Below are 27,767 nucleotides of genomic sequence, written 5' to 3'. Positions count from 1 at the left end.
TCTGTGTTGAAGAGATATTATCTCTGGTGCGAGATGTGAGACCGCAGCACTGGAGTGAACAGTTTTGGTAATTTCCTTTTGTCTGTCCCTGCTGCGGACAACAGTCTGCAGATATCAGACAAGAACATCGATCAGACCATGCTTCCTGGTGCCTACAGTTTGGCCTGTTACCCAGACTGATTTGTCCACTTACAATAGTCGATGTTCCCCTCACAAGAGTTGAAAACATGGAGAGAATGATCAACTCCTATGTGAGAAAGTGGTTATGAGTCCCAAGATGTCTGAGCAACATTGGCCTGTATGGACACAGCAACCTCAAGCTGCCTACATCAAGCCTTGTAAAGGAGTTTAAATGCACCAAGACAAGGCTGAAGATGACCCTCTCAGAGTCCCAAGACAAATCTATATGGGCTGTTGGACCATCCCTGACAAAAGGATGGAAATGGACACCAAAAGAAGCAACTCAACAAGCGCAAGCAGCACTCTAGCACGCTGACATTGTGGGCCATGGGAGTGTAAGTTTGGACCTAGGTCAGAGTAGACCCCTGTGGAACAAGGCAACTCCTTCAGAGTGGCCGAAATTGGTAGTCCTACAAATCCAGTGTCAGGAAATGGCAGCAAGATGTGCAAAGGCTGTCACTCAAGCCAGACAGCGGCAGTGGATGAAATTGGAGAGCATAGAGAAAAAGGAAGGGACCTGTGGGGAATGGAAGCAAGAAGTATTAGCTTCCTGCTTAGAGCAACCTATGATGCCCTTCCCTCACCTAGGGATAGAGAAGGCCTCCTCCACTGACCAGGAGTGGTCAGTTTGAGCATGCCCGGGAGGTGGTAGACGTGGGCCATCACATATTGTCACTACCACCCTGTAGCCTGGGCGGATTCTGTTGATGAAGCGAATGAGAGGAAAAAGGATGCAGAGTTGGCATTTGAGGCAAAGCAACGTGGCTGGAAAGCAATAGTTTACCCTTGGTAGGTTGGCTGCAGGGATTTTGTCACCATTAGGTTGCTCAGAGATCTGGGAATCCACGGACAAGCCCTTCACCAGACAATAAAAGAAACATTACGGACTGCAGAATGCTGCAGCCAATGGCTCTGGAGCAGGAGGAAAGATCCCAGGCCCCAAGATGCTAGGGACATGCACCCAGGTCTGATTATCCTGAGCAGGCAGAAACACCTGATGTCGATATGTTACACAGTTATGTCCCTAACATCCACTGGTGGCAGCTAACACCAGCTTACATCTACTGGTAGTTGGTGCCTTAATTTGTGCAGAAGACCTTCAAGCTGCAAGAGATATTCAACATCTTGTCCAATATTCTAAAAAATAAACACTGATGTCAACACAAACAGTGCAGATGAATCAGTGAGCAGACTTTCACTTTCTCTCCTGTCTGTCCTCAGAATGAGTCTCCACTTAGTTGATAAATCTGCTGCTGACAATCCAAGTGTGGATATGAGAAATAACATTTATTTTATAATGAACAATGACGATGCACTTTGCATACGTATACATACAAACAAAGCTGTGTGGATTCATTTTAAATTTGCCATCTGAAGGAAAACCTTGTTTTATAAGCAGAAAATATGTTTATGCGACTTCCCACTATTTGAAATGTATAGGAAACATCAATGTTGCTTATAGAAGGTAGAGGAAGTCTAGGATCTCTGAAGAAATTATGAGAAGTGTATTAAACTACAATATTTATATAATAATCCAGAATTAAATATAAATTAATATAATCTTTGCATAAATTGTACACTATTGATAAATGTGATAACTAATGTCTTTATGTTGACATAAAATCAAATGAGTCACCTAAACATCTTGTTTTAGCTGCGGAAACTTGATCTGCTGGTGCAATTAATACCTCATTATGCACTTTGTGCTGATACTGTTTTTTCATGCAAAAATTGCATGTCTTCATGTATACATGCACTAATTTCAGGGAATAAAAATAATAACCAGAATACACTGAACTCATCATTAAATGAAACAACCAATTCCCACAATTAAGTGACTTGTATCTGCGTGAAATGTAGAGCTGCAGTAAAATTAGGAGTAAAATTCCCCTGACTCAGATAAAACAGAGCTGTTATTACTACAAATGATCCTTTGAATCACAGAAAAGATACTGCACATTGTGAATTAGAGCTGTGAGATACTGAGCCTGCGTCTTATTTATTTCTTAAGCGAAAACCTGAGAGAATGCTCTTAAACAGCAGAGTAACACTTTAAACACCAAAGCAAACTTTCTTCATTACTCCACTCCACTGCTACACTTATTCATCCTCACAGTACAATAGATTCCCACACAGCACACATATACACACACACACACACATACACGCAGATATAGTCTCTATAGGTTTTGTGCTTGTCTGCTTTAATCCTGGCTGGTTTATTCTGCTCTGATCAATGACCTAAGACTAAGAAGTGATCACCCAGCTGGAGGAAAATCCTACCCTAACATCATCCTTTCTTCCCCTCTTTCTGCAGCTTTGTCTCTAATTCACCTTAATTTAATCCTGATAGCATCAACTGCTGTCGGCCGGCCTGGCAGAGCTGTAAGTCTCAGCGTAGAATTAGCTTTCCTCAAGAAACATTTTGCTGACGGGGAGCATGGCTAAAATATGGCCTCTATTCCCCCACATGGCTGCATGGGGGGGCTGCTTTGCATTTTAACAGAGCTTTGGTTTATTCTCCGGGACACACACTGGGAGAAAATCACACAGTAACGCAGAGTTCCCCGGAGGAGATAAAAACTGCATCTTAAACTAAACCTCAAGATTTACTAGACAAATTAGAAGTCATGGTTTCAGAAAAGCAGGGCTATGTCTCACTGTAATAGGAAAGAGACAAAACAAATATTGGTAATTTCAACATTAAAAACCAACACAGGTAGAAAAAAAAATAGTTTCTGCACAGCACAGAATGAATTAAGTAAAGTTGTTTAACTAAAGCAGGGTTATGTGTTACTATAATGGCAATCTTTACTCAAAGATAAAAAATAAGAGGCTCCTAAAGGGAAAATAGGGAAGAAAGAAAAATAAGTAACACCCAAATAAAATAGAGCTCTGTTGGAAGTGCGTTTCAGATGGGACCATATGTTACTTGGGCAATAATAAAGTTTGAATGGGTGTTGCAGCAACAACCATGTATAACTTATCACAACTGAACAGCTGATCAGGACCATATTTATGAAGCTTCAACATTTTCAATTACTTTTCTGAAGCCATTAATCCTTATGTCTATAAATTTGGGCGAAAAAAGCCAACTACAGGTTTTCTTTAACTCAAGATGATGTCTCAAAAAAGCTTGTTTTATCCATTCCAACTAACAATCTGAAACTAGTAGAATAACAATATACTCTATATGATAAATACATTATCAAATTCGTTGTTTATTAATATTTTCTGCTGATTCACATTAATATTTTCTGCTGATTCACCAACTCACTCTTCATTTGAGCATTTTAGAATCTAAGTGACATATCACCATGAAGGATGCTTTTTTTTCCTCACATAATATTTCTATATATATATATATATATGTTTCAAATTATTTTTAATATGTATTTTATCCCCTATATGAATTATTTAAATGACAAGACGGATCTTGGGGTTGCATGAAGTGTAAAATATCTAACTGATGGGAATCAATTATTACGGGGAAAAAAAGGTTATTGTAAGCAAAGAAATAACTTGAATAACAGCTGGCTATATTAGCTAACATTGATCTGTAGATATCAGAAGTCTGGTCAACACAGTGGTATTGATGTTTGTACCTAGATGAAGCAACTGCTACTGTTCCTATGCAGCTGTATATGATTACATTTATTCCTTAAAATATGTATTATGAGTAAGCATTGTAAGTGGTGTAGAGTCATACATGAATCTAAAAAGCATACAGACGTGTCATGGTGTTTTTGTTTTGAACCTGCTGAGGATAATTTCTTTTTGGTCCACATTTCTAGATCTGAGAGGTGTGTTCAAAATGTAGCCTATGGCATGACTCTACACATTTTATTGTCAATAAAACAGTTGCCTTTGTGTTGAATGTAGAGGAAACATAGGTTCCAAAGAAAAGTCCAAAGCAGTGTATTTCCTAAGTGTTTACAGAGTTCACAGTAAAAATGGCCTCGTTAGAAAGATTTCACAGAATATGTTTCCACCACGAAAAAGCAGTGTAAGCACAATACAAAGAAATCCTGTTACATTCACATGTGTGCTGTAAAAACAACTGTAGAAATATAGAAAACAGACAAACAAAAGACTGTGAAATCTTCTCCAGCTGCTTATGTGTCAATAACAATACAAACTGACAGAGGTCTAACATGTTTAGTTAAAAGTAAAAAACTATTTAATATTCCTAAAAATAAGATATCATGAAGATAATCCCTCGTATTGCACACAGAAACTCTGGCATTGGTATCAATAACACTAAAATTATATCACTATCACCATATCAATAACCAAAATAAAAAATGTATCACACTAATTGAAGAATGCTGTTTTGAGGCTCTCATAGTTCCACTGAAAAGGAGTCTAAAGCACAACAATTATTTAGACGATAAACCCATTGCCCCTCGGCACAAAGCCAGACCTGTAAGAAATGGTTTTGGAAAAACTTGAATGGCCTGCAGAGCCCTGACCTCAAGCCCATCCAACACCACCCGACACCTGACCCAGGCCTCATCACCCAGCATCAGTGATCGACATGGTGCACATGTGCACTTATGGCTGAACTGGGAGTAGTTCACTGAAGCCAGGTTAAACATTTGGAGGAAAAACTGAAACCAGAAGAGTGGAAGCCATCATAGTAGTACGTTGAAGACTATATATTTTTGTTATGTTTTATGTCCACTTACTTTTGGTCATTTAATGTATGCTTAAAGCATAAAGATCAACTACGGAGTTATAAAATGTCAGAAGAGGATTAAAAGCTGAAGTATGTTCCCACAGGTGTCTTGCTTATTCAGCTTCTAAGACATCTCCCCCTCTCTCCTGCCCTCTCCCCTCCCTTAAATAAGACTCTTATCCTTTAAAAAAATGATGTGAGGGTTCTGCCTCGGACAACTGCTCCCCTTACTTCATTTGTCTCTTGGCAAGTTTGATGGCACTGCATTTAAAAACCCATTCAATCTTATAAACCAAAAATTAAATGTAGTCGACTGTGATGGGCACTCAGTGCATCTGCTATTTATATGCTAATGTACACTCAGCCTGCCAAGGTCTGGCAAATTATTACTGCACAGCCATAAGTCAGGTGTATGGCAGGGAGGGGGGGGGGGCATGTTAACCATCACACACTCACATGGAGGAGGGGAGGAGGAAGTGAAAGCAGAGGGAGATGGGAGAGAGGAGCAGTGGAGGGCAGAACACAAGGGGTTGAAAAAACCTTTAGAGATGTCTCCATTGTCTCCCCTGACAAGTTAATATAACTCTCCACCTGGCTACACACACACACACACACACACACACACACACACACGCACACACACGCACACACACGCACACACACGCACACACACGCACGCACACGCACACACGCACACAAACACACTGGACAGAAATGGAAAATGTCTTTTGGGGATGCTGAGTGTCTAATTCCACCATTATCACAAGACATTTCCCCAAGAGAGAGCAAGTGAGAAACAATTAGCTTAATGAACTCATACACAGATTCATTTCTAAACACAGTCATCTTCGTGAGAACATTTTGGTTCATAAATGAGTGCAGACTATGGACATTGACACTGTACTGAGAGATGTTTTATTAACCCTAAAAGGACAGTTTCTCAAACCAGATATTGTGCAATTTTATCAGAGGCAAGGTTTCCCGCAGGACCAGTTCAAAGAATTTTAAGACAGTAAGAAAACGTACAAAATAAACTTTGGCAAATTTGTTACATCTGTCACAATGAACTGACTGTAGTATGTGAGGCAGTTAATATTAGAAAACAATCTGATGCTCTGTGTTCACTTACTGATTGGAATCCAATTTGTGTTGTAGCGGTTTACTTCATAGCATGAGTTAGCCAAATATCTGATTCAAAGGCAATTAGTCCAGCCAGCAACAGCTGTATTCATGATAAAGTATTTGTGCTAACCATAGACTCTATAGAAAAAAATGCTAACATAAGCTTGTTTTCCATTGTAGCTGTTACTGGTGGTTATGGCTGAGTTATTACTTTTGCAACGTTGTTGAAATCATTGAATCAGGCATTCTCTATGTTGTTGTTTTGTGGTTGCTGCAGTTATAGTTAGATTTACTCAAATTCTCAAGTTTTTGTTGTCCCTCTTCTCAGTTCACAAAATCTTACCAACTGCATCTATAAGTGACAGGGGTAGTGTTGGTGAAGCAGGTCAAAGACAAAAAAGTGCTGATAGAATCCCAGCAGTGAGTCCGGAAATGAATGGTTCAGCAGAAACCTGTCAATACTGTGGTTCATTCTGAAGAGGGCCATTACAAAATCTTATACTAATTAAGACAATTAGGAGTAAAAAGAAATGTTTTAGAACTCCATAAACTCTCACTAGCATAAATTAATTAATTGGAACCAGTATTCAGTTCAGGCTGGACTGAGCAAATCTGCTAGCAGCCTGCACCTCCCTCCCTTTCAAGCCCTTTTGAAATATCAAACAAAGCTAGTACACATCCAGTCTCTTCAGCAGAGAACAACAATTTTTTTAATATCCGTTCTGCCGTAGAGACTGAACGTGCTGCCTCTCATTGATTTTAACATATTTACAAACTAATTAGACCTGAAGCTTCCACTGGAGTCTGACCTATTCAGGTCTTGATTTGCCACAACATCCCACATCTCTATTACCACCTTGCACTCCTATTCATTACAACATAGAAAGGATCCCATGGGATCCTAGACTAATGAGAAAAAAGCTTTCCACTCCCCCTGTTCGACTGCCTCCTCTCTGCTGCTCAACCCCATTATACGCCTCGACCCCCAACCTTCCCAGGCACATACGCACGCACGCACGCACACACACACACACAAGCAGAGACGCACCCTTTGTCTCTGGGGAGCAGTCAGCTTATATGATGTATAAGGTGACATCTTTATTTCACTAACCTAGCCTGGCAGGTCTATTAGCCAGTCCAGAGCTTTCCAAACCTTCCCCTGTCACTGAGCTTATTCTCAACTGTCTAGTTCACTTCCCCCTCCCAGTCTGTCTCAATCTGTGATCAAAATGGTCATTATTATACATCTGTGTCGACTGCCATAGCGAAATTACACAGTGCTGTTCTTAATTTTACTGAGGGGTCTCCTGAAAGCTCTATAGGACACCTGTCCTGAAAAGGTGCAGGAGCCCTTCAGGGAGCCTTGGGGGCCTAGTTTGGCAGTGTGATTAGTGATATCAGTCTAGCCCAGAGATCTTCTGAATCTCCTCCTGTCACACTATCAGAGATATCTAATGGAAGCAGACTGTGTCCACAGTGTTTAGATTTTGCTCAGACTTCACATCAGTCTATGTTTTCAGTTAATGTACTTATGTTAGCTACACAATGAAACTGTACTGTTGCATCTGTTAGTCTTTATAACGAGTGTATAATTAAAAGAAAATTCTTTTTTTTGCAAAAAAAAATGTCTCAATTAGACCTGGTCTTATAAGTGGTCCCACAAAATATACTATCAAACACCTTTCAAAAGCTCTCATCTCTCTGTCAGAAGTCAGTTCTCTTTTTGCTTCTTACCAGAAAGTACTTTTTTTCCCCCATTCATCAATCCATCAATTGTCTTCCGCTTAACTGAGATTGGGTCGTGGATGGGAGCTCTGGGTCTACCCCTGGGTCTCCTCTCAGTTGGGCATACCCAGTAAACCTCCAATGGAAGGGGCTCAGGAGGCATCCTGATGAGATGCCTGAACCACCTCAACCGTCTGCTTTCGAGATTGAGGAACAGTGATTGTACTCCAAGCTCTCCCCAGATGTCGGACCTACTCACCTTATCTCTAAGGCTGAGCCCAGCTACCCAAAGAAGAAATCTAATTTCCCCCACTTGTATTTACGATCTCATTCTTTTGGTCACTACCCATAGGTCATGACCATAGGTGAGAGTAACAACGTAGGTCAACTAGTAAATTGAAAGCCATGCTTCTTGTTGTACCAGATCGTTGTGGTGTCAAGGAAGCTCCACACCTCAACAGTCCAGTACAACACCAGCATTAAGGCTCACACTGCACCAACCCGCCTGTCCATCTTCTGCTTCATCTTCCACTAATACGTGAACAAGACCCCCTAGATACTTAAAGGGATATATCGCAAGTTTGTGGGTTCTCGCGATACTCATGAAACAAAATTAGCAAGTACTTGCTATAGCTGCAAAGGCAAGAAGAGAGCCTGAACATCACAGGACACCACAGGACACCACAGGAGCAGTATGGAGGCATTTTATGTTTTTGCTGTAGTTTTTTTTCCTCCTGTTTCTAAGGTTCAATGATATAGGTATAGGTATAGTTCCCAACCTCCATGCAAGATTGAAGAGGTGTGTCAGCCAAGAAAGCCCAACAACATCCGGAGCCTTCAGTATCTCAGGCGACTTTCATCTACGCCTGGTGCCATGCTGCTAGGGAAATTCTTAACTACTAGGGATTTGGGCTTTTCCATATGAGACTCCTCCAGAGTTTTCAGAGTGAAAAGATGTATGGGGCAGGTTCAGGAGCTCATCAAAGTACTTTTTCCACTGCCCAATGGAGTCCTCAGTCCTGGTCAGCAGTTCCCCTCCCTGACAATACAAAGTCTGGACCAAGCCTAACACTTTCCCAGTCATTAAATGGCTTGCCACGTTCTTCTTTAAGGCCAACCGAAAGTCACTGAAAGTCCTTCTCCATTATTGCTTCGTTGACAGGCAACAACTTTAAACCACAGCTCCCACTGGCCAGGATGCACTAGAAATTCTCTAGAGGTGGGAATAAAAAACAATACAGAAAGGGATGTCCACCAGATGTTCCCTGTTCACCGTCACAACACAGGATGCAACCCAGCTTTAAGCTTAAATAGGAATATATATATTTTTATGCAGTATTGCCATGCCTGTTGTGATGAATTCTTTAACATCCACAATTTCTATTATGTTTTATTCCCCTCTTCTACTGATTTAGGAATTGACCAAATAATTCAATGCTGTGTAATTTATAAAACACAGAGATTTTCTATGATGCAAATGAAACAGAAATATAAGCAAAGTAAGTTAAAGAAAGACATATGGTGTACAAAGAAGTGGGAGGAAGAGACATTCAGAGAATGAGTGTACAAATGAGAAGGAGGGAACTTTGGAGGAAAGAAATAGAGGGATAGTCTTTCTTTCTTTATCTCCAGTGAGAAACCAGCGGCCACATCCATTGTACTGTGATAAGATGGGTTATCAGCAGTAAACAAGGCCTGGGCCTGTTTGAATGGAGCCCAGAGTGACTGAATACACTCTTAAAAACAGATATGTTCAAATAAGTCTGCATGTCTTATCCTTTTCTAAACCCATGTTTTCACTTAGCAGCACTCCACCGATGCATATAGGAGTCTCCTGTCAAAGCGCTTCCTCTCAAACTTCACGTGAAAGGTGAGAGGTATTGCATAAACTGCCTTAAATCCCTTAAATGAGATGTTCGTTTAATAACTTCACATAACATTAACACAACTGCAATACACAACATAAAATATTACATGAAAAATACCACTGATTTGTAAGGTAGCATTGTTATTTTATTAATAAAAACTCCCACTTCAAATTATTGTTTCTACAGATTTTCAACCACATTTCACTGCCTTCATCTGCAGACATCTGTCATGGTCAGCTGAGATTAACCAGAAAAGCTCAGAAAAGGCTAGTGAGTGATTCCAAGGTCAAAGAGGAGCATTCATATTTAATATGATAAAAAGATGGAACATGGCATGCATTACTCAGCTGCATGCAACCAGATAATACTGTTTTTGTTAGTGTGCTCTTTCTTCTGGTAAGATGAGTTGAAGCCACTCAAAAGTCTCCTGTTCAGTTTGTTCCTACCCGTCAGGTGGGTAATGCTATCCAACAGCTGTCTGCAGATATCAGGCCAATGTTCAGTTCAGTTAGGGGTCATTAACAGCCAGAGCAGATGAATTAGATTTTCTTTGCCCGGGGTGGCAACCCATGCTCTGTCTAGCTCTATATGGAATAACTTGTATCTTTTAAATATGCACAATGAGAACTGCTTTACACAGGTTCAGGTCTAAAGTCCTGAAAACAATAATGTTGAACCGTGTTTTAGTTTTGCTTTATTTTGGGGGGGGGGGGAAATGTATTTATTTATAATTTTATTCTGATTTAGAACCAAGCTGAAAAAGGTATAGCCTGTTAGGCCAATCCTGGTTCTATAACAGAAAGCTCTTATTTTATCCACAAAATTAGCAATATGCCACCAGCAGAGGGCATCGGAAACTGACAAACATTTGGTCAAGCTCTACAAATTATGGGACACACCAAAGTCCAAAAGTTGCTTTTTGGAGAAAAACAGAAACCCTCATGCACAGTCACACATACACAAATAAAGGCAAATCTCACAGGTCAAAGTTCGCGAAAGTGAACTCAACGCAAAGCCACGCTGCAGATTTTTATTATTCACCCCCTTTCTTGCACAGATTGTAAGTTTACAGGAGGCGAATGTTTGCCACTGCTACTTTGTGCATGAGTGAAGGTGCTCTTAGAGCTGTGGCTTAGATCACATTGTGCCCTCTATCAAAATGTTGGCCTTATCCATTACATTCATTGCATGCATGGACGCAAAGTATAGAAGTAAATGTCTCAGTGTACCTTACTCTATCTAGATATTTCTAGAGATTAAGAGAGATTGGAGCTTGTCAAATCACTCTCATATATTCTTTACAATTTTGTGTAGCACAAAACCTTTGAATGTTATAAGTCCAAGAACTCAACCCTTTCAATTGTCTTCCAACTTCATGTAGAGGCCTTTTCACTCTACCCTAGGTCTTATTCTATCATTCAATAAACAAGCCTCTATCTACATAAGCCTACATAACACTCCTCTCTCTTCAGCTTACTGTTATGGGAGACTGTATTCAGAGTCCTGTTCAGAGAAAACCCAATCGTGTGGTGTGTCAGCAGCCCGATAGAAAAGGACCCAGTAATGGAAGGCCTTTTAAGGCTAAAAAGGAAAAGCTAATTATGATAAAGGGGCTGTAAGTTGTGTGGTTATCACCGTGCTGGGCCTGCTGGTGCAGCAGACTGGTCCCTGACAGTGATAACCAGGCAGAGTGAGACGCCCGGTGCTCTGTCACTGTCACTCTGCCGCTCTGTTCAGTAAAAGATGGATTTACACGCTACAACTTTTATGTCTTTTTTTTAAACTCATAAAGCAGTTTGCTTTCATTGGTCCTTTAAAATCTGAAACTGCAGTCTGCATAAGATTTCCCTCTTTTTACTCAGTTTCTTTTTTCAGCACCAGCACAACAGGTATCCAGCAATGGCAGCATGCTTTCTAATAAACACTTTGAGACATTTCAACACCAATTAACCCCTCAAATAAGTAATAAGTTGGACTGAACACACTCATGACACAACATTCATTCAAGACATCAGAGATGTAGTTACTAATCTCCAAACAGCAAAATGATGATTTTATCCCAGATCAAGAAACACCCAGATAGACATATCAGCTGCCAAGATATGGAGCACATTAGTCGTAGTAAAGTGAATGAATGGGTACATCCTCCCCAACGCTCAACCAATTTCTTCTCCCTCTGTCTCTGATATATTATGCATTATAGCTGTGCCTTGCTATCTCACCTGTCCCAATTGTTTTACTGTAAATATTTCCACCCTCTCCTAAAACAGGGAGATGACACATCAATGCAAACTATCACATAACAATATGGGAGTGATCCATTGAGTCTGAGGTGAACAGTACACAATAAGAAGGTTTAAGTGAACTTGTAACAACGATTGGTCATTTACATATCTGGCATTATGTACTGAGCTTATTTTAGTGGAAAGATAAAACAAGAATGTATTTATTATTTATGAATCCTGTCTCAACTTTTAATATTGCTGAAATTGTATTTACTAAAGAAACTAGCTTCACAGCTGAGTGGAGTCACATTTTGATTTAATTGTACATATTGCCATTTTTGCCAACCAATCTACATTCCTTTACCCCTAATGCCAAGTGAAGAAATGTGGAAGAGATTTCGCCCCTATTTATTTAATTGATGTTGTTTTCTTGGCACCAAAAACTGAAATCTCATTTACAAAAGTATTTCCCTTTGCTGTAGCCAGTTGCATCCTGTTAGCATATTAGTAGCACTGTACCTACCATAATATTTTGTCAGTGCAATCAGTCAATACATTTGGCAGTTCAAAACAAATATTCAACCATTGGATCTTTTTTTTTTCCAGAAAGACCACCAGACCATTACCCCCCCTTATTGCCCCACATCATCAGAGAAGCACATCTGATAGGTACAGTCAAAGAAAGATAATTGCTGGAATAAAGGGCCAGCCTCCTTGACCAGATTTCACAAGTTTTGTGCGAGCTCTGTGCTGTAGCTATGGACCAATTTGCATCTCATTCGCACGCTGCCTACACAGCTGTCAGGAGCAGTCAGGGTTTCAGTGTCTTTCCCAAGGAAATTCAACCACTAACCCTCCGATTAGTGGATGACCCGCCTTATCCTCCACTTAATGCAATCCTTGAGGTTTGTAGGAATGCCCTCTAATATCTGACTGAACAATAGTTGACGAGAAGAGTCTTTTTTTTCTTTTTTTACCAACTTTTGAAAGAATCTTGACAGGAAATGGGGAATCGCAGTCCTTCAGGAAGTCACAGACAGATATAACACAGCTGGGCCCTGCTGGTAATAGAAAGTAATGACACACGTCGGGGAGGAAATTCAAATTGTGGGTTCATTTCGAGAGGGTAAAGTACAAGCCCAAGAAGAAGACATGCAATTCTGCCAGAAATCATTTGTCATCAAAGCATCGGCTTATCATTCGACTTAGTGCGGCCACTTGCTCTTCCATTAGACATCCTGAGGCTTACTTGTGTTGTTACAAGTTTTTGAGTTGTGCAATTTTTAGAAAGACATAAAAATAAAAATAAACATTGACACTCTTGCTGGTGTTGGTAACAGACACCTTGTTTTGTGGGTGCACTTGAAAAATATATATTTTAACTTTTAGGATACAAAAACTAATCTAATGTGAGCTATGACTTACAGACGTACAAACATGTTGATATTATGTATAACCACATATTAATTTAGAAGAGGATAAGGAGTCAACTGATCTACTGCTTGCACAAACATTGTTTTAATGCAGGCTGATGAAATCCAGTGAAGAAGAGCCAAGTTATCACCACTCTTCTGAAGCTGTTCTAAGTACAAAGATGTATCTGTACCATGAGTATCTGGTCATTTTAATTGTCCCACCTCTTTATTCCTGGTAGAATGCTACCATCTGCTGGCCATACTCCATACTGACAGTGAGTAAAACATTACCCTGCACAGTATGTGTGTAACATGTCAATTCCAAGTCCTTTATTTGAAGCATTAGCCATAAGTGATTTTCCTCCATAATGACTAATAATAGTGACTGTCTGATACAATTTGTAAGGATTCTTATTTGATATACAGATGTGGCTGAAGGTGTGAGAACCTTTACACCTCATTGAAACAATGCTCTTCCTGACAAATGTAGAAATGAATGCATACCTACCTGCCTTCGATTTACAGAAAAACAAAGTAGTGAAAAGAAGAACTGAATTGTGACTTGTTCTATACATATCATTTAAAATGGCCTTTCTGAGGGTTGGTAGCTCTCAGGAATGATAAATAAGTGTAGTGATAATATTGTTTTCAACTAGCAGGGCAGGTGTAGAGTGCATAAGTTCACCAAGGCTAAAACCCTATCAATAGTGGCCTTGGGTCATGCCCAACACCACAAAATGAATGGAAATTGTTTAAGTAGTTAAATAGAGACTGTAGCCAACCTCCCTGGATGTGACCACAAGAAGAAAATAGAACAGAAGGACGGTTCATGGTGGAAAAACTAAACCAACAAACAAGCTGACCTCCAAGATCAAAACAGAACAATGTCCATACCTCACTTACTGAATGAAATAGGGGGTGATGGAAGGAGCTCATTTTAAAAAGAAAAAAGAAAAAAGCCTGACTGGAGTGGACTGCAGTGGTTAATTCAAAGGGTGTGGTCATTTTTGTCCACACTATTTCCATTTGTTGCATTTTTTTAAAATAATGATCAACAATGTAAATGAGCATCTCTGTTCTTTAATAAAAAAACATATGGGGTTTCTTGTATAAGAGGAAGGGCCAAGATGTCTGTAAAAGGTGGTCAGCATTGTGTCTTCCTGTTGTTTTGAAGTAACCCCACTGTCAACACTGTTCATCTAAACTCTGACTAAAGTTTCCTTCCCTCTTAGGTCTTAACACACTTTTCCATTTTCCAAAAGAATATAACGGGTAAATAACAATCATCGAGATGATCTTGTCCTGCATGTCATATGTTAGTAAGGTCAAGTCTGATGCAGGTTACTTCTTATACTATAACTCAGCTCCGAATCGGGAAACACTGTAATATTGTATGAAACTCACCACTCTGCGGACCCTGGTCTTATAGTCGATGTGGAGCTCTTTATGTTTCTGCAGTGCTGCTTCTAAAGATCCCTTCAGATCCAGTGCTCTCCTTAACAGCTGCTGCTCTGCACCAGCCTTGGTGAACACCTTGACAGACACAGACAGGCTTTCCTCAACAGATTACATCAGATGAAGACAGGCTGTACTTTGCATATTTATCTGTGGAATATGCAGTCCTCTGATATTCCAGTACAGGCTGTAACATAGTCATTTCTTTACATGTTTACAAATCTAAAGTCTATGTGCTTTGTACTAACCTGCACCCAGGCCTGCACAGCTGGGAGGTGTTTGGTTGTTATCAGTTTGTGGAGGTCTATCACTGTGGAAACCACTGCCTCATTATCCTCTGACTCCTTTACATGAAAACCTGACAGACAAAATTGGGGAAGGGAAAGAAAGTAAAATAACATTTTACTGGTTAGTCATGGTAAAAATGTCACTTATAAATAGAATTAACAAACACTTGATTAACTACACTTGCACAATAACAGGAAGGAATCTGTTTTGCCTCATAAAAGGCTGGATTGTAAATGCTAGGTGTTTTCATGTGGTGGATTTACTAAAATGTACTGTCATCCTGGGTAAGATAGGAACCTAAACAGGACAATGCATACTAAGTTAAAAAGAATAAAACTATACAATACAAAATAGACATAAACCATTACACAACAAACGGGTGTGTCAGTGAACTACCCACCTGGACTGAGGTTCAGGTCCAGACTGTAAGAGTGAGAAATGAGTCCAGAGTTCCGAATAAACAAGTCCTCATCAACAGGCTTCTCTTCCTCTTCTTCACTACTCCCCTCCTCCTCCTCTTCTGTGTCTTCTTCCTCCTCTCCGTCCTCAAACTCTTTCTCATCCCCCTCTTCCCCATCTTCCACCTTTCCTCCCCTCTTTTCCTCCTCCTGCTCATTCCCAGGCTCCCACTCCTCATTTTGAGATTTTTTTTCCTTCTTTCCATTCCCCCTTTTCACTTCCCTGCTCTCCTCCACCCCTTCTTCAATTCCCTCTTTCCTGTTATCCCTCACATCTTTACTGCAGCAGGGCTGTCCATCATCTGATGGGCATTTGTTGGCTCGGTGGGAGCTTGAAGGAGTGTTGCTGGCTGACTGGGTGTCTGTGAGACCAAACTCAGGGAAAAGTAGCCTCATACAGGATTCCATCTCTGTCAGTGTTGCCTCAATTCCCTGGGACGACTCTGACAAACAAATATGACTTTGTTAGTAAACCCTATGATAGTTCAATACTTCAAACTAGAAAAAACGAAGCCAGATAAAGGCAGCTCTTGGTTTTTGGAATCACTTGTATGCATTTAATAACCATTAAGGTCATACAATACAATAAAGCACAGACAAGACAGAGGTGGACAGAGGATGACCTGTCAACCCAGATTCTACATCAGCCAAACGTTTGTAGAGTCCAGTTCAAACAATAATAAAGAGTTTAGCAGGCCTCCAGTCACTGAAACACAGATTAAGTCTTTTTGGTTCTCACAGCTAAAGGAAACTCAAACTACCTGAATAAGTAAAACACTCTTTCTAAGAACATGCTTGTTACAGATGTGAAACAGCTGTTCCTGCTGCACTCCAGTCATTTTACTGGACACCTTGAAAAGACTGTTGAGTTTATTTCTACTGCACAGGATATGTTTTCCAAGTAGCACAGTACAAATACATAAAACAGTCAAAACTTGAAGTGATCATGTATACACAAACATGAAAAGAGTTAGTTCTACTATGAAAATGAAGATGCTGTCCTGCATTCCTTTAAACTAAATATGTGTGTTATCATATTAGCATAGGTTTGCTGTTTGTAACTATCCCACATTATTGCTAACTGTCTACTTCTAGTTATACTGTAGGTAATTGCAGGACCACACTGGATTTTAATAGGTTGTTTAGATGTTCCAATCAGCAAAACATTGATATTTTTAGTTCTTGACCAAAAAAAATCATGATCATTATCACTAGTGTCATTGTTGTTGAATGATGTGGTGTTTACCCTCCATGTCTTTGCAGGCTGCCTCCACTCTGTCCTTGTAGATCCTCTCCATTCTCCTTTGTCTCTCCTCCTCCCTCCTCCTCTCTGCTACAGTCCTGGCCTCGGCATCCTGGAAGTCCACCTGACAACATGGACATTCAACAGGGGAGAGAAATGATGGGCAGACACATCCACATGTGTAGGCCACAAATCTGATACTGTTGACTATTTTACACGCTAGACCCACAGTACGCCTGGTGAACATATCAGCTGTGAGGCACAGCTGAGGCTTAATTAAAGAGATTGGTGGTTGTACATTATCTGTATAACCACCAACGATAACCAAATGATAAACAGCTTTTTTTTGGGGAGAACCACACAAACACCTTAATCTGGAAGTTCAAATCAACTCTATCACGTCTAGCTTCTCTATCTGTATCACAGATTGTCTCTCACCTTCTTGACCTGTTTGAGAAAGTGGTAGCCCAGTGCCAACTTCTTATAGGCTGTGCCATATGAGGCCTGCCATGACTGGACAGTTTGGATGGCCAGTGACCTCAGTTTCCTGGCTACTTCTTTAGGAGGAGGGAGGGGCTGGTCTAAGTCCGTCTCCACTGTCAACTCCAAGAACTCCTGCAGGAGGACAGATAATTATGCACGGGAATTTCCAAAGCAGAATCTAAAACAACTTCAGAACCAAGAATGTTGCATGCAGTTTCCATGTAGACATAGATGGGCGAATGCATCTATGTTTTGAAACTCAAGTGTAATTGCATGACAGAATATAACCTTCCCCACAGTACTGACAGAAACACGGGCATGGAAACAAAACAGTGATTATGTTGGCATTACTCTGCTTTCCTGATGTCAATGGGGAGCTCGTTCCACCATTGCTGTATTGATCTACCTGGAAGTTGTCTACCAGCAGCGTCCTGAAGTGGTGTGATCTGGAGAACAACTCGGAGGCTATCTGGAAGGCTGACAGTCGCACCTCGCAATGGTCTTGGTTGAGCTGAGCCATCACTAAGTGGTACAGGTGGTCGATGCAGTCATTAGACACTCTACAATGACAGACAGACAGGGAGCAGTGGTTAGCCCCCTGATTCGTTTTCATACAATGATATGATGCATACAATGATTGAGATGTCCCAATAACATGAATAACATGTATCAGAAAGATATGGGTAAAATCATTCACTCAGTTTGCAGTGTCCTAAGAACGCCTTTCTAAAGCAGTTAATGGTAAATGGTCTGTATTTATATAGAGCTTACAGTTTACCATTCACACACACATTCATACAGTGTATCTATTAGCTGCTCTTTTTTTTCTATGAGGAGCAATCTGGGGTTCAGCATCTTGCCCCAGGACACTTCAGCATGCAGATGGGGAAGACTGGGATCGAACTGTTGACCTTCTGAATTGAAACAAAACCTCTTTAACACAGTTTCAACACAGACTGTACCCTGAAAACTTCATGGATGAGTAACTGCTGTGGCTGTGGGGTAGAGCAGTCGTTCTCCAACCAGAAGGTCGGAAGTTCGATCCAAAGTGCCAAACCTTTACTGTAGCACAATGTACGCTTAATACGCATCGCTTCTTAATCCTACATTCCATGCTGTAATATTCTCCATGTCTGTTTTCAAACCGTTGTTTTGAATCGATGATCTCTTTTTGTTTCTTTTTATTATTTGGGCAAGATGCTGAACCCTGAATTGCCCCATAGAACAACAAAAAGTCCTGCTAATAGATGCATTGTTTGAATGTGTGTGTGAATGGGTGAATGGCAAACTGTAGTGTAACATGCTTTGAGTGGTCATCAAGACTAGAAAAGCACTATATAAATACAACCATTTACCATTTAACTCCAGGCCAATTGAATTATACTGTATTGATTCGAGGTACATGTCCAGAATATGATAAAAAAAACTGATGCTATACTACTGCATTAATGAATATGATAGAAGATGTGGGAAGTTACATATTATTTTCCACCCAAAGTTGTTCACGTGTGTTCACAGATGTTTGAAGTAACAAAAAGTATCACCACCACTGAAAAGGTTATACTGTATCCTTGTGACTTCAAAGACAATAGTGCAAATCACCACGACCAGCAGCCCTGGTTTGGATCAGAGCTCAGTCCCCTGATTGGCTGCCATGCTGCCTGCGGTCTGTGCCCAGTGACTCTCTGTGTCTCGGCTGTGACTTACTTACTTGCAGACCCTCTTGATTTCCTTCATCTTGTCCGGGTTGAGCTGTGGCCGTCCCGACGTGGTCAGCTCCTCCACCAGCTCCGACAGCCGCTCCCTCTGAGACAACTCCATCACTGTTGGTGTCCTGTGACCAAAACCTCCAGTGAAGCTCTCACGCGACTTGAGTGGACAGCAGAGGAAACAACGTGCTCTACTCCATTAGAGTCGCGCGACAGTGACACTGGAGAACCACCAACAACCAGCTTCACACGCAGTCACACAAAAGGCAGGAAGAGTGGTCCAGGTTGTGCTGGAGGATCGTTGACAGGCTAGCCCTCTACTAGCTGCTCCGATGCTAACAACAGTGGAGAAAGCCGCTTGGAAACCTCTGAGCCTCAGGATGCTGTCATCGTTAGCTCGAAAGGATCCTTTCGTCCATTCAGACTCCTCTCACAGGTGTACTGCAGCTGCTCCGGTCTGTTTACGATCTATTTACATGCTGCTGTCCTCCGCTGCTTCTCTGTGCTGCTGCTTTCAATGTAGCTATTTGATAACTCGTCTTCCGGTTCGGCTTTTCAGGATAAAACACAGGCACGTTCCCTGTGCTGTATATTTAGAGCGTTGTTTTAAGTGTGTGGGTAATGCACAGATCTACTTCAGCGTTATTCTTCATGCTGATTCCACTGAGAGGTCCATCTCAAGTTCCGTTCCAAACTGAATTTTGGAAAGAGTTTTTGATTTATTAAAACCAAAAAAGAGTGAAATATCACAGAGGGCTTCAGACACTCAACTCAGTGCTCAGCTGAAGCACCTCCTCTCGGTTATGACAAGCTTTGCAAATGTGTATTTCAGGGAGTTCTGCCATTCTTCTTTCCAGATCCTCGCGGATGGAGATCCTCAGTGGACAGGTCTCTCTGGAGATCTTTGATTGGTTTTAGTTCAGGCTCTGCCAAAGACATTCATAGAGCTGCTGCCCGTGTTGTCTTGGCTGTGTCCAGTGCTCTGGACCAGGTCTTAATTCGGGATTCTCTGCATTACGCTGGCATAGAGACAGAAAGAAGGGGAGAAGTGCTCAGTGCATGGGTTCACCCAGCAGTCTAGACCTATAGCAGCATAACTAAGGACTCAGGACTCACCTGATCCAGAACTAACCATAAACTTTATCAAAAAGGAACTTTTTTAGTTTAACTTTCAATGCAGAGATGTTGTCTGCACTCGTGCTGCAGCATTTTGGACCAACTGGAGCAGTCTCCCTGACCCTGCTTTTGTAAAAGACTTTCACCAGATGATGATGTCACCACCATGCTTCACCACTGTTATTGGGCAGATAATAAACACAGACTCCTTTACTCCAGACATGAGTCATAACAATTCACAGAATTTAGATGAAACTCACTGGTGAAAACATCACTAGGATTATTTTATATTCAATTTCTGCCAATAGATCCTGTTTAACTTAATCTTACACACTGAACCTTTAAGAGGGCAAAAAAAGTTTTTGAGGCCACCAAGACATTGACTTTCAACCACCAAAATCTAATAAGTGAGTTAAAGTGAATTGAACCAGATGTAATGAAATTCCCTACAGGCAGTCCTACCATCACATTCATAGTAACATTAGACTCAAACATGATGTAGGATGAACAGATCACTGTGACCTTGACCTTTGACCTCCAGGCAATATTTGAGTCTAAGTGAATGTTTGTACCAAATTTGAATACATTCCAATAAACTGATCTTAAGATATCCCATTCAAGAATGTACTACATACTTTGTGACCTTGGCCTTGGCAACCAAAATCAAATCCAAGTACACGTGAATGTTTGTGGCGAATGTGAAGAAATTCCCTCAAGGCATTCTGGGGATATAACGCTCACGAGAATGAACAGACAGACGGACAACCAAAATATAAAATACTTCCGGCCACTGGCTGTCACCAGCGCCGAGGCATAAAAACGTGAAGTGGTCTGAATGCTAATTGTTTATTAGATGGATCTTCATCATTCAGATTTTACCTTAACTACTTTTAACTCAACTATGAATAATGTCTGGTTTAACTGTATTACAGGTATTACAACAAGAAATCCCCAAACTCATAGTGCATTTGTTCCAAAAAATATAAATTTATTTTTAAATTATCAACACAAAGAGCATTTTACAGTACAGACATTTCTTACATGGATGCTTACTCTCATAAGCCCGATGTCATGTGTGTGTTTTCTGAATGATCCTCGTACATGACTCACATCTAGTTGACTCTTGTCTTGAGGAACTTGTCACTCGATGGTGGGTCATGCACTGGTTGTTTAGTTTTCACAGTCTCTCTGCATTGTGGCCATAAAAAGTGTCACTGTACAATCCAGTCATTTAATTTTGACTTGTATTGCATCAATAAGTTCTACGATCTCTGTGAAGTAGCTGTTCTCCTCTCCTAGAATCATTTCTGACTGGACCATTTCCTGGTACTGGTCTCGGAGAGAGAGCAGGGAGCCAAGCAGAGAGCTGTCAGAGCGGTACTGATCCAAACATGTCGGAGCCATCGCCAACAAAGCCCGTAGAGCCTGGAAGTAAAATGACACCAACAGCTTTTATAATAATGTATAATATAATTATAAACTATAATTCTTAGAGACTAAAACTATTGATTTCGCATTGTAGCTGCTTATTATCTGTTTAATTTATTTGTGATCTTCAGCCCACCTTCTCTCTGTAGTCATGCTCAGTAGACTCCAGCAGCTGTGGGACCAAAGTGCACCAGCCTTTCTCCAGCAGCTCCCCCTCCACGGACACCTTAGAGTACTGACGCACACGGTCCTCATGGGCGGCATCCAATACCGGGTCCAGACCTGTCTGAGAGATCAGCTCCTGAAAGAACAGACAAAACCAGTCTCAGCATCATTTTACAAATCACCATCTGTAGGAGCCGTTCAGCATGTTTATTCTATTGTCGAAATGAATGTAAATAGTTGTGTTTGTGTGTGTATACATTTGTAGACTAACATTTTGACCACTAGATGTTAGTTTGCACCTTGGTTATGTGGTAACACGGGTCAGGTGATGTTGGTCAGGTGGTTAAAGTTGACATGTGTACAGGAAGAGAGGGGAGCATAGGTGGTGGAGACATATGGTTGTTACCAGAAGCGTGAGTGTAATCGTAAGAAGCAAAGACAATGGAATATCAACCGAGTAACTGTGGCAAAACAACAAATATTCTGGATCACTTCACGTTCATCTCATCACAGTAACTTTTTATGTCCGTAACCATCAGTCTGCAATAAACAGGAACATCATCCGAAGTTACGGCATTGTTTGGAAATTCACTCACTGGATACGCGTCAAGAATATTCTTTTTCACCGATGCAAGTGATTATGTTGGAACACTTTGAATCAAACTGATTCACAACACCATTATTATTATTACCTCCACCAATATAGTAATGTTGTCATCTGCATTTGTTTGTTTGTCTGTTACTTCGCAGCATTAAACAAAAACCACAGGACAGATTCAAATGAAACTTGGAAGGGTGCAGTATACTGTAGGTCGGGGATAACCCATTAAACCTTGGTTCAGATGTGTATCAAGTTGCAGATTTTCTTTTATCACTTTCTTAAATGTTGCAATAATGGGAGTTTTTGGACATTAGTCAGATTTATCAGACAGCAGTATTTAGGGGGCTGATATCTATTAATGTGCGCAATTTAGTGCAGCTCAATTGAATTTAGGGGACTATTGCTCCTGGGTGCAGGTATGCCCTCTGCTGAGTGACATTCTAATTATCATTGTGTCCAGGCCAGAAAGTGAATATTGAAAATATAATTTGTATAGATGATATGTAATGTAAAAAAATGTAACAATGTAACTACATTGTTGATCTCCTGGAATAACTTAAAATACAGGTTGTGTGTTGTACCTTCTCGCTGATCATGTCATATAACATGGTGGCAATTCGTGTTCGGAGAACTCCACCTCCATCTGCCCTAAACAGCTCCGAGAGGACCTGTAGTCCCCCATGAGACAGGAAATTATGCTGAGCATAGGGGAAGTGACGCAAGAGGGCGGCTACTGCAAACAGGACCTGGCAGGAGGACAATGGCACACAAAAAACTTGACATGTTTGTACAGGTACTGGAGAGTTGATGGTGATGTGAGTGGGTGTCAGTACCTTCTTCTTCACTCTGATTGGCTGTGCCGTGGCCAGTGCAGTCAACAGCCGCTGCAGAGCTCCACTCTCCACAGCTTTCACCTGAACCACTGGGTTACTGCAGGACACAAACACACCAACACTGAGACTGAGACACAGAGTGGAGGGGGGCTAGTGTGGCTAGTTTTTGTAGATGCTCTCGATCTTTGATTGGTAAAGGAAGGAAGGAGATGCATTTAACAGTGGGAGAGATTGTCCATGGGTTTGAGAAGTTTGTTAATTGTGGAGAAGAGGACATAGGGGTTAGCAGAACCGGAGTGGATGACGACAGTCAGTCATGTAGGTAGGATTGCACTGTGTGCCAATAACACATGGCTACCCGTCCTTTTCGAATAGAGAGGGACGATCCACAAAGCCCAAGTTGTGACAGCTGCTGACTGACTGGAGTCAGGTGTGGAAACGGCCACCTCCGTGACTAATGGTTCCTTCAAGGCCCTGTTGAGACCTGAGGGCACATTAGAGATCCCACGTTGACCTCTCAACATTGAGGTAGTCTTTGACTCATGTGGCCACATTCTTCTAGCAGTGTGAACCCAAATGTGTCCTGGGCCATTAGGCCACCTACTCAGCTGACATCCTCTCAGCTGCATTGATCCAGTCAGCCTTACACATTCAGACAGTGCTTCTTTTCTATCACACACAATTCACACACTGTTACCACAGCCAGCAGGGTCAGTTTGGGTGTTTGTGTACTTCCTGTGCTGTTTTACAAGACCAATTAGACATGTGCAGCTACAGAGGAGTGATGTGGTTCAGTTACTCTGGAAATGAAAATGTAGAGAAGTGATGTATTTTGGTAGTTTGAAATTGTACAGCTCTAGTGTGGAGAAGTTTGGCTCTTCAGTCAAACAATAGCTACACACATAGAATGTGCTGCTGTTTGTACCTGGCCATAGCAGATCCCAGGACAAAGGCAGAGCTTTCCTGTAATCTGAAGTCAGAGCTGTTCAGGCCGTCTAGAATGAACTGGAGACCCCCCATCGAGCACAAAGTCTGAGCATTATCCACCTGACACACACACAAACACACAATATGGTAAGCAAACATCGTCAGAGTTCTCATGTGTATGAATGGTAGGGCTGCACGATATTAGGAAAAGATGCACTATGCGATAACGTTTAAAAACGAGAATAGGGCTGCACGATATATCTAAAATATATTGTGATATCAATGTGCACGATAGACGTATCGCAACAGACATCAAAAAGTATTTGGCCGATCAGATGGAGCCCTGCTGCACTAGATGATAAATAAAAGACATTCAGATCATTGACGGTTTTTCATCAGTGAATCATTGTCAGAAAAAGAGAAAAGAGAGAATTTGAAAACAGAGAATCCCGCTCTGTCTCCTTCGACTGAATTCTACTGTGGAAACTTCTAGTGATGACGTGCAGCCCTAAAGAATGGTTGTACATTCAGTTACCTGGTGCACCAGATACTCCAGCTCCAGCAGAATGTTCAGTCTCTGCTCTGTAGTTGAGGTGCTGCTGTTGAATTGGTCCAGCAGACGCCTCATTATCTAAACAACACCACAACACACTCCATTTAGCTTGACCAACAACTAGACAGGGTTTCCCTCCCATTATAAGACAGAAAATAACTAGGCTATGTATTGGCTCTGATATAAGACATGGTTATTAACAGCAAATATTGTTTTTCAATGAAGTTAGTACCAGTGTATCTTCAGCCTTTAACAGTGTTGGCTTTCAGTGTAAATCCAGATTAACCAACAGTTTTCTCTGATGGCTACTGTAACATGTTCTGGTGCCATAGAGGTCATCACGATGATGTCACTCTTAACATATAATGAAGATTAATTGTTTGATATATATATAAGCTTTTAGTCATGCCTTCAGACCTGGAGGATGCAGAGATACCTGGAAAATGCATTTTTTAACTATGCATGATGTCATTTCCTGCATTCATAGTGACTTCATGACATCACAGCAGTGTTTGTTATCAACAACGTACAGTGTGGTGACCTGCAATACTCTCATTTGTCCTGCACAGTTTAAACAGATTCAGAGATTTTATTTTTTTTTGCCAACTGTGGCACAGTACAAAAACCTGTAAATATAACACTGACATATAATCCTTCACAGTTGTCTGGTTTGCCTCTTTACACGTCCAACAGATAAAGAGTATCATGATGATTCTTTTAGCTTTTGGTAACTATTAACTTTATCTAATTACTAATTTTCTATTATCGCCCAATGCTGCTAAACAGTGATGTACCTGAGCATCAGTCTCAACCAGCAGGTCCAGCTGAGCCATGTCTCTCTTCAGCTCCTCTAGGGGGCGATACTTGGAAGCCTTAGAGTCCTACAAACACAGGAGAAGAGTTTGTACTTACAGTGTGATATGCTGTACTACTCATGAATAAAGGCACATACATGTTTGGATGTTTAGTAAGAGCGTGAATAGGAACATAAGAATATAAACAAAGATAATAACATCAGCCTTGTATGATAACTGTTTGTGTTCTGGCTCACTGGGTTCAGGTCCTCCTTTATATTCTTCATGACCTGTTTCAGTTCATCAGGACTGAAGACGGACTGAGACTCCTCTCCCCTATTGAGAGAGACAGACTTAGTACTACTATCGTAATCACATGTTGTCTCACAGTCTGTGCTTTGACAGTATTGTGAACACCTCAGTTTTCTGGTGGTGGTAAACACAGGAAGACACAAGGAAGTGATCAGTATCACCGGCACGTCTACAGAGAACTGTGCTGTCATGTGAAGACGTTATTCTGACCATTACCTGTGATCCTGTGTCATGTATTTGAGCTGTTCTTCTCCCAGTCTGACCTCCCTCTGACCTGTCTGCAGATTCAGCCTCACATGGGAACCTGCTGGCACTGCTTGACCTGCACACACACACACACACACACACACACACACACACACACACACACACACACACACACACACACACACACACACACACACACACACACGCGCGCGCACACGCGCACACACACACGTTTGTCAAATGTCCAGATATTTGTATTTGATTTGACAGTGTCCGTTCGCTCTCCTGTACATTACCTGGTTTGAGTGTTTGCCACTGCTCAGTAGGTTGGACCACATTTAAATTATCATTTGCCCCCTCTTCCTCATCACCACCTTCACCACCTCCTCCTCCTCCTCCTTCTGCATTCTCCACCACAGTTAGGGCAGAGTCCGACTGCAAAGACACAGAAAAAAAAACAGTTGTCGCTTGACTTAAGTTTTGTAATATCCCCCTGTTATGTTACTGTCCACTGAGGGCACTAAAGGAAACACAAGGCAACAGTTCTCCACCAAGATATCTCCCCATCCTCTCTCACTAGCTATTGTCTGTTTGATAAAGACAAACAAGCTTCAGTTCAGCTTCTTCTTCTTCTTCATGGATGGTTGCACAAGATCACCTCTTACCTGTCTGCCATTCCCTGTCTTAACAATAAACTCACTTTGAATCAACAAGGTTTAAGAAAGTCAGTGTATCTCAGACAACACTTACCCTCCGGTCAGCATCGCTGGCGACAGGCTGGCAGTGCAGCAGCAGGAGAGAAGCCACAGTGAAGCAGGGAAGAGAAGCAGCTGAGATCCACTTCATGGTGACTAAAACACACACACACACACACACACACACAGACACACACAGTCCTGAGTCCGCCCGCTGGATGCAGACCATCACACTGAGGACTCACCACACCACACTACGAACACACACCTTTGATCACAGATGCACGGTCACAGCACTGCTACAATATTCACCGAGCTCGAGATTCCAACACGTTGAATCACGTGAACTCGCCTGTTTGAAATCAGAGGGCGAACCATAGACTGTACAGAGTGCACACGAGAAAGAAAGATGATTCCTCCTCATCTTCTCACTGACACCTCTGATGTCATGCGTCCGTCACTGTCCACTCATTGGTCCACGTGTACGGCGTCATTTCAAGCGTTCTCAGCGTGTTCCACAGCACGTCACACTGCTGCCCCCAGCCGGTGTGGAAGACCAGGACACCGAGAGTGAGGTGTTAACAATCCTATCAGGGTTAATGTGTGTGTTTCCTAAAGGTAATGTCCCACGCGATCATCACTCATTTGCACAATATGATCATAAAGTGCAATGTGAAGAGCATGGATCAGAGAATCCAGGAACGTCGAGATGATGGAGGATCCTGCACCACAAGTGAATACAGGAACTTGAGTTTATATTGTATAACATATTAAACTGAGGTTCACAGATGGAGACACACATCACAGAGAATTGGAACTTGATGGAATACACTGCATGACAGAAAGCTTTCAGATCTCTTCTAAAATACAATTTGATTAGTATTAATATGGAATCCACACCCTAAGTCAGATCCAGTTTACAAATGTTTGGAAATGTATTAAAAAGTTGACATGGAAACATCACACAGGCAGATGTATCCAGAAACTTGACAGTGTCTCTGAGCTCTGCAGGGAGTTGATTTAAATTCATGGTTTAGCTTGATGTGTCATGTCAGGTGAGATACCTTATAAAAACAGGTGGTGTTGTATGTTTAGTTTTGTCATGTTACCTCGAAAGGTGCTATATTAATAAAAATATCTTAATAGTTGAATTTACCCAAGGTGAACTTGTGTAGCAGCAAAGTGTCTGAAAACTTGTGTCAATGCGATATTTTGGTTTTACACATTTGCAAACATTTCAAAAATTATACTTAAGCATTATGTGGTATTAATCTTGATTTTAGCATC

General features: G+C 41.3%; 2 protein-coding genes across 12 annotated transcripts in view; both read right to left on the bottom strand.

The window, feature by feature from the left end:
* The window catches only part of uvssa (UV-stimulated scaffold protein A), a 37,987-nt gene extending 18,601 nt beyond the window's left edge, over positions 1 to 19,386 (bottom strand). For 4 of the 7 annotated variants that reach the window (XM_020086448.2, XM_020086456.2, XM_020086462.2 and 1 more), the window contains exons 1-7: positions 18,852 to 19,386; positions 17,547 to 17,700; positions 17,096 to 17,272; positions 16,661 to 16,781; positions 15,357 to 15,857; positions 14,917 to 15,026; positions 14,618 to 14,746 (exon numbers count right to left, since the gene is read on the bottom strand). In XM_020086448.2, coding sequence (XP_019942007.2) covers positions 14,618 to 14,746; positions 14,917 to 15,026; positions 15,357 to 15,857; positions 16,661 to 16,781; positions 17,096 to 17,272; positions 17,547 to 17,700; positions 18,852 to 18,961 — 1,302 coding nt within the window. In that variant the 5' untranslated portion in view covers positions 18,962 to 19,386. Of the gene's footprint in view, positions 1 to 14,617; positions 14,747 to 14,916; positions 15,027 to 15,356; positions 15,858 to 16,660; positions 16,782 to 17,095; positions 17,273 to 17,546; positions 17,701 to 18,847 lie in introns of all 7 variants that reach the window. The other 3 variants (XM_069531740.1, XM_069531741.1, XM_069531742.1) reach the window with 1 other exon arrangement.
* Positions 19,387 to 20,932: 1,546 nt separating this feature from the next.
* Positions 20,933 to 26,958, bottom strand: sil1 (SIL1 nucleotide exchange factor). 5 transcript variants are annotated; one of them, XM_020078484.2, is made up of 12 exons: positions 26,749 to 26,958; positions 26,536 to 26,636; positions 26,082 to 26,220; positions 25,795 to 25,900; positions 25,524 to 25,602; positions 25,267 to 25,353; positions 24,455 to 24,550; positions 23,918 to 24,039; positions 22,993 to 23,089; positions 22,741 to 22,905; positions 21,530 to 21,694; positions 20,933 to 21,390 (listed from the first exon to the last, which is right to left on the bottom strand). In XM_020078484.2, the coding sequence occupies exons 2-12, from the start codon at positions 26,629 to 26,631 to the stop codon at positions 21,193 to 21,195; spliced, it is 1,350 nt and encodes a 449-aa protein (XP_019934043.2). In that variant the 5' UTR covers positions 26,632 to 26,636; positions 26,749 to 26,958; the 3' UTR covers positions 20,933 to 21,192. The 5 variants fall into 5 exon arrangements, with proteins under 5 accessions (XP_019934043.2, XP_069387189.1, XP_069387190.1 ...); XM_069531088.1 differs by having other exon boundaries at positions 25,524 to 25,605; positions 26,536 to 26,748; positions 26,833 to 26,945; XM_069531089.1 differs by having other exon boundaries at positions 26,536 to 26,748; positions 26,833 to 26,945.
* Between the last annotated feature and the right edge of the window lie 809 nt (positions 26,959 to 27,767).

The sequence above is a fragment of the Paralichthys olivaceus genome, chromosome 9, assembly GCF_024713975.1.
Source record: "Paralichthys olivaceus isolate ysfri-2021 chromosome 9, ASM2471397v2, whole genome shotgun sequence".
NCBI lineage: Eukaryota > Metazoa > Chordata > Actinopteri > Pleuronectiformes > Paralichthyidae > Paralichthys > Paralichthys olivaceus.
The sequence above is the reverse complement of the archived record's forward strand: the minus strand, read 5'-3'. Positions and strand labels throughout refer to the sequence as shown.

Excerpts from the sequence above, each read along its gene's own strand:
- sil1 (XM_069531088.1), bottom strand. The coding sequence starts at position 26,709 with ATGGTCTGCATCCAGCGGGCGGACTCAGGACTGTGTGTGTCTGTGTGT. Across the intron at positions 26,221-26,535 it reads CCAGCGATGCTGACCGGAGG|TCGGACTCTGCCCTAACTGT; the intron begins GTAAGTGTTGTC and ends GTGTCTTTGCAG. Across the intron at positions 25,901-26,081 it reads GTGGCAAACACTCAAACCAG|GTCAAGCAGTGCCAGCAGGT; the intron begins GTAATGTACAGG and ends GTGTGTGTGCAG.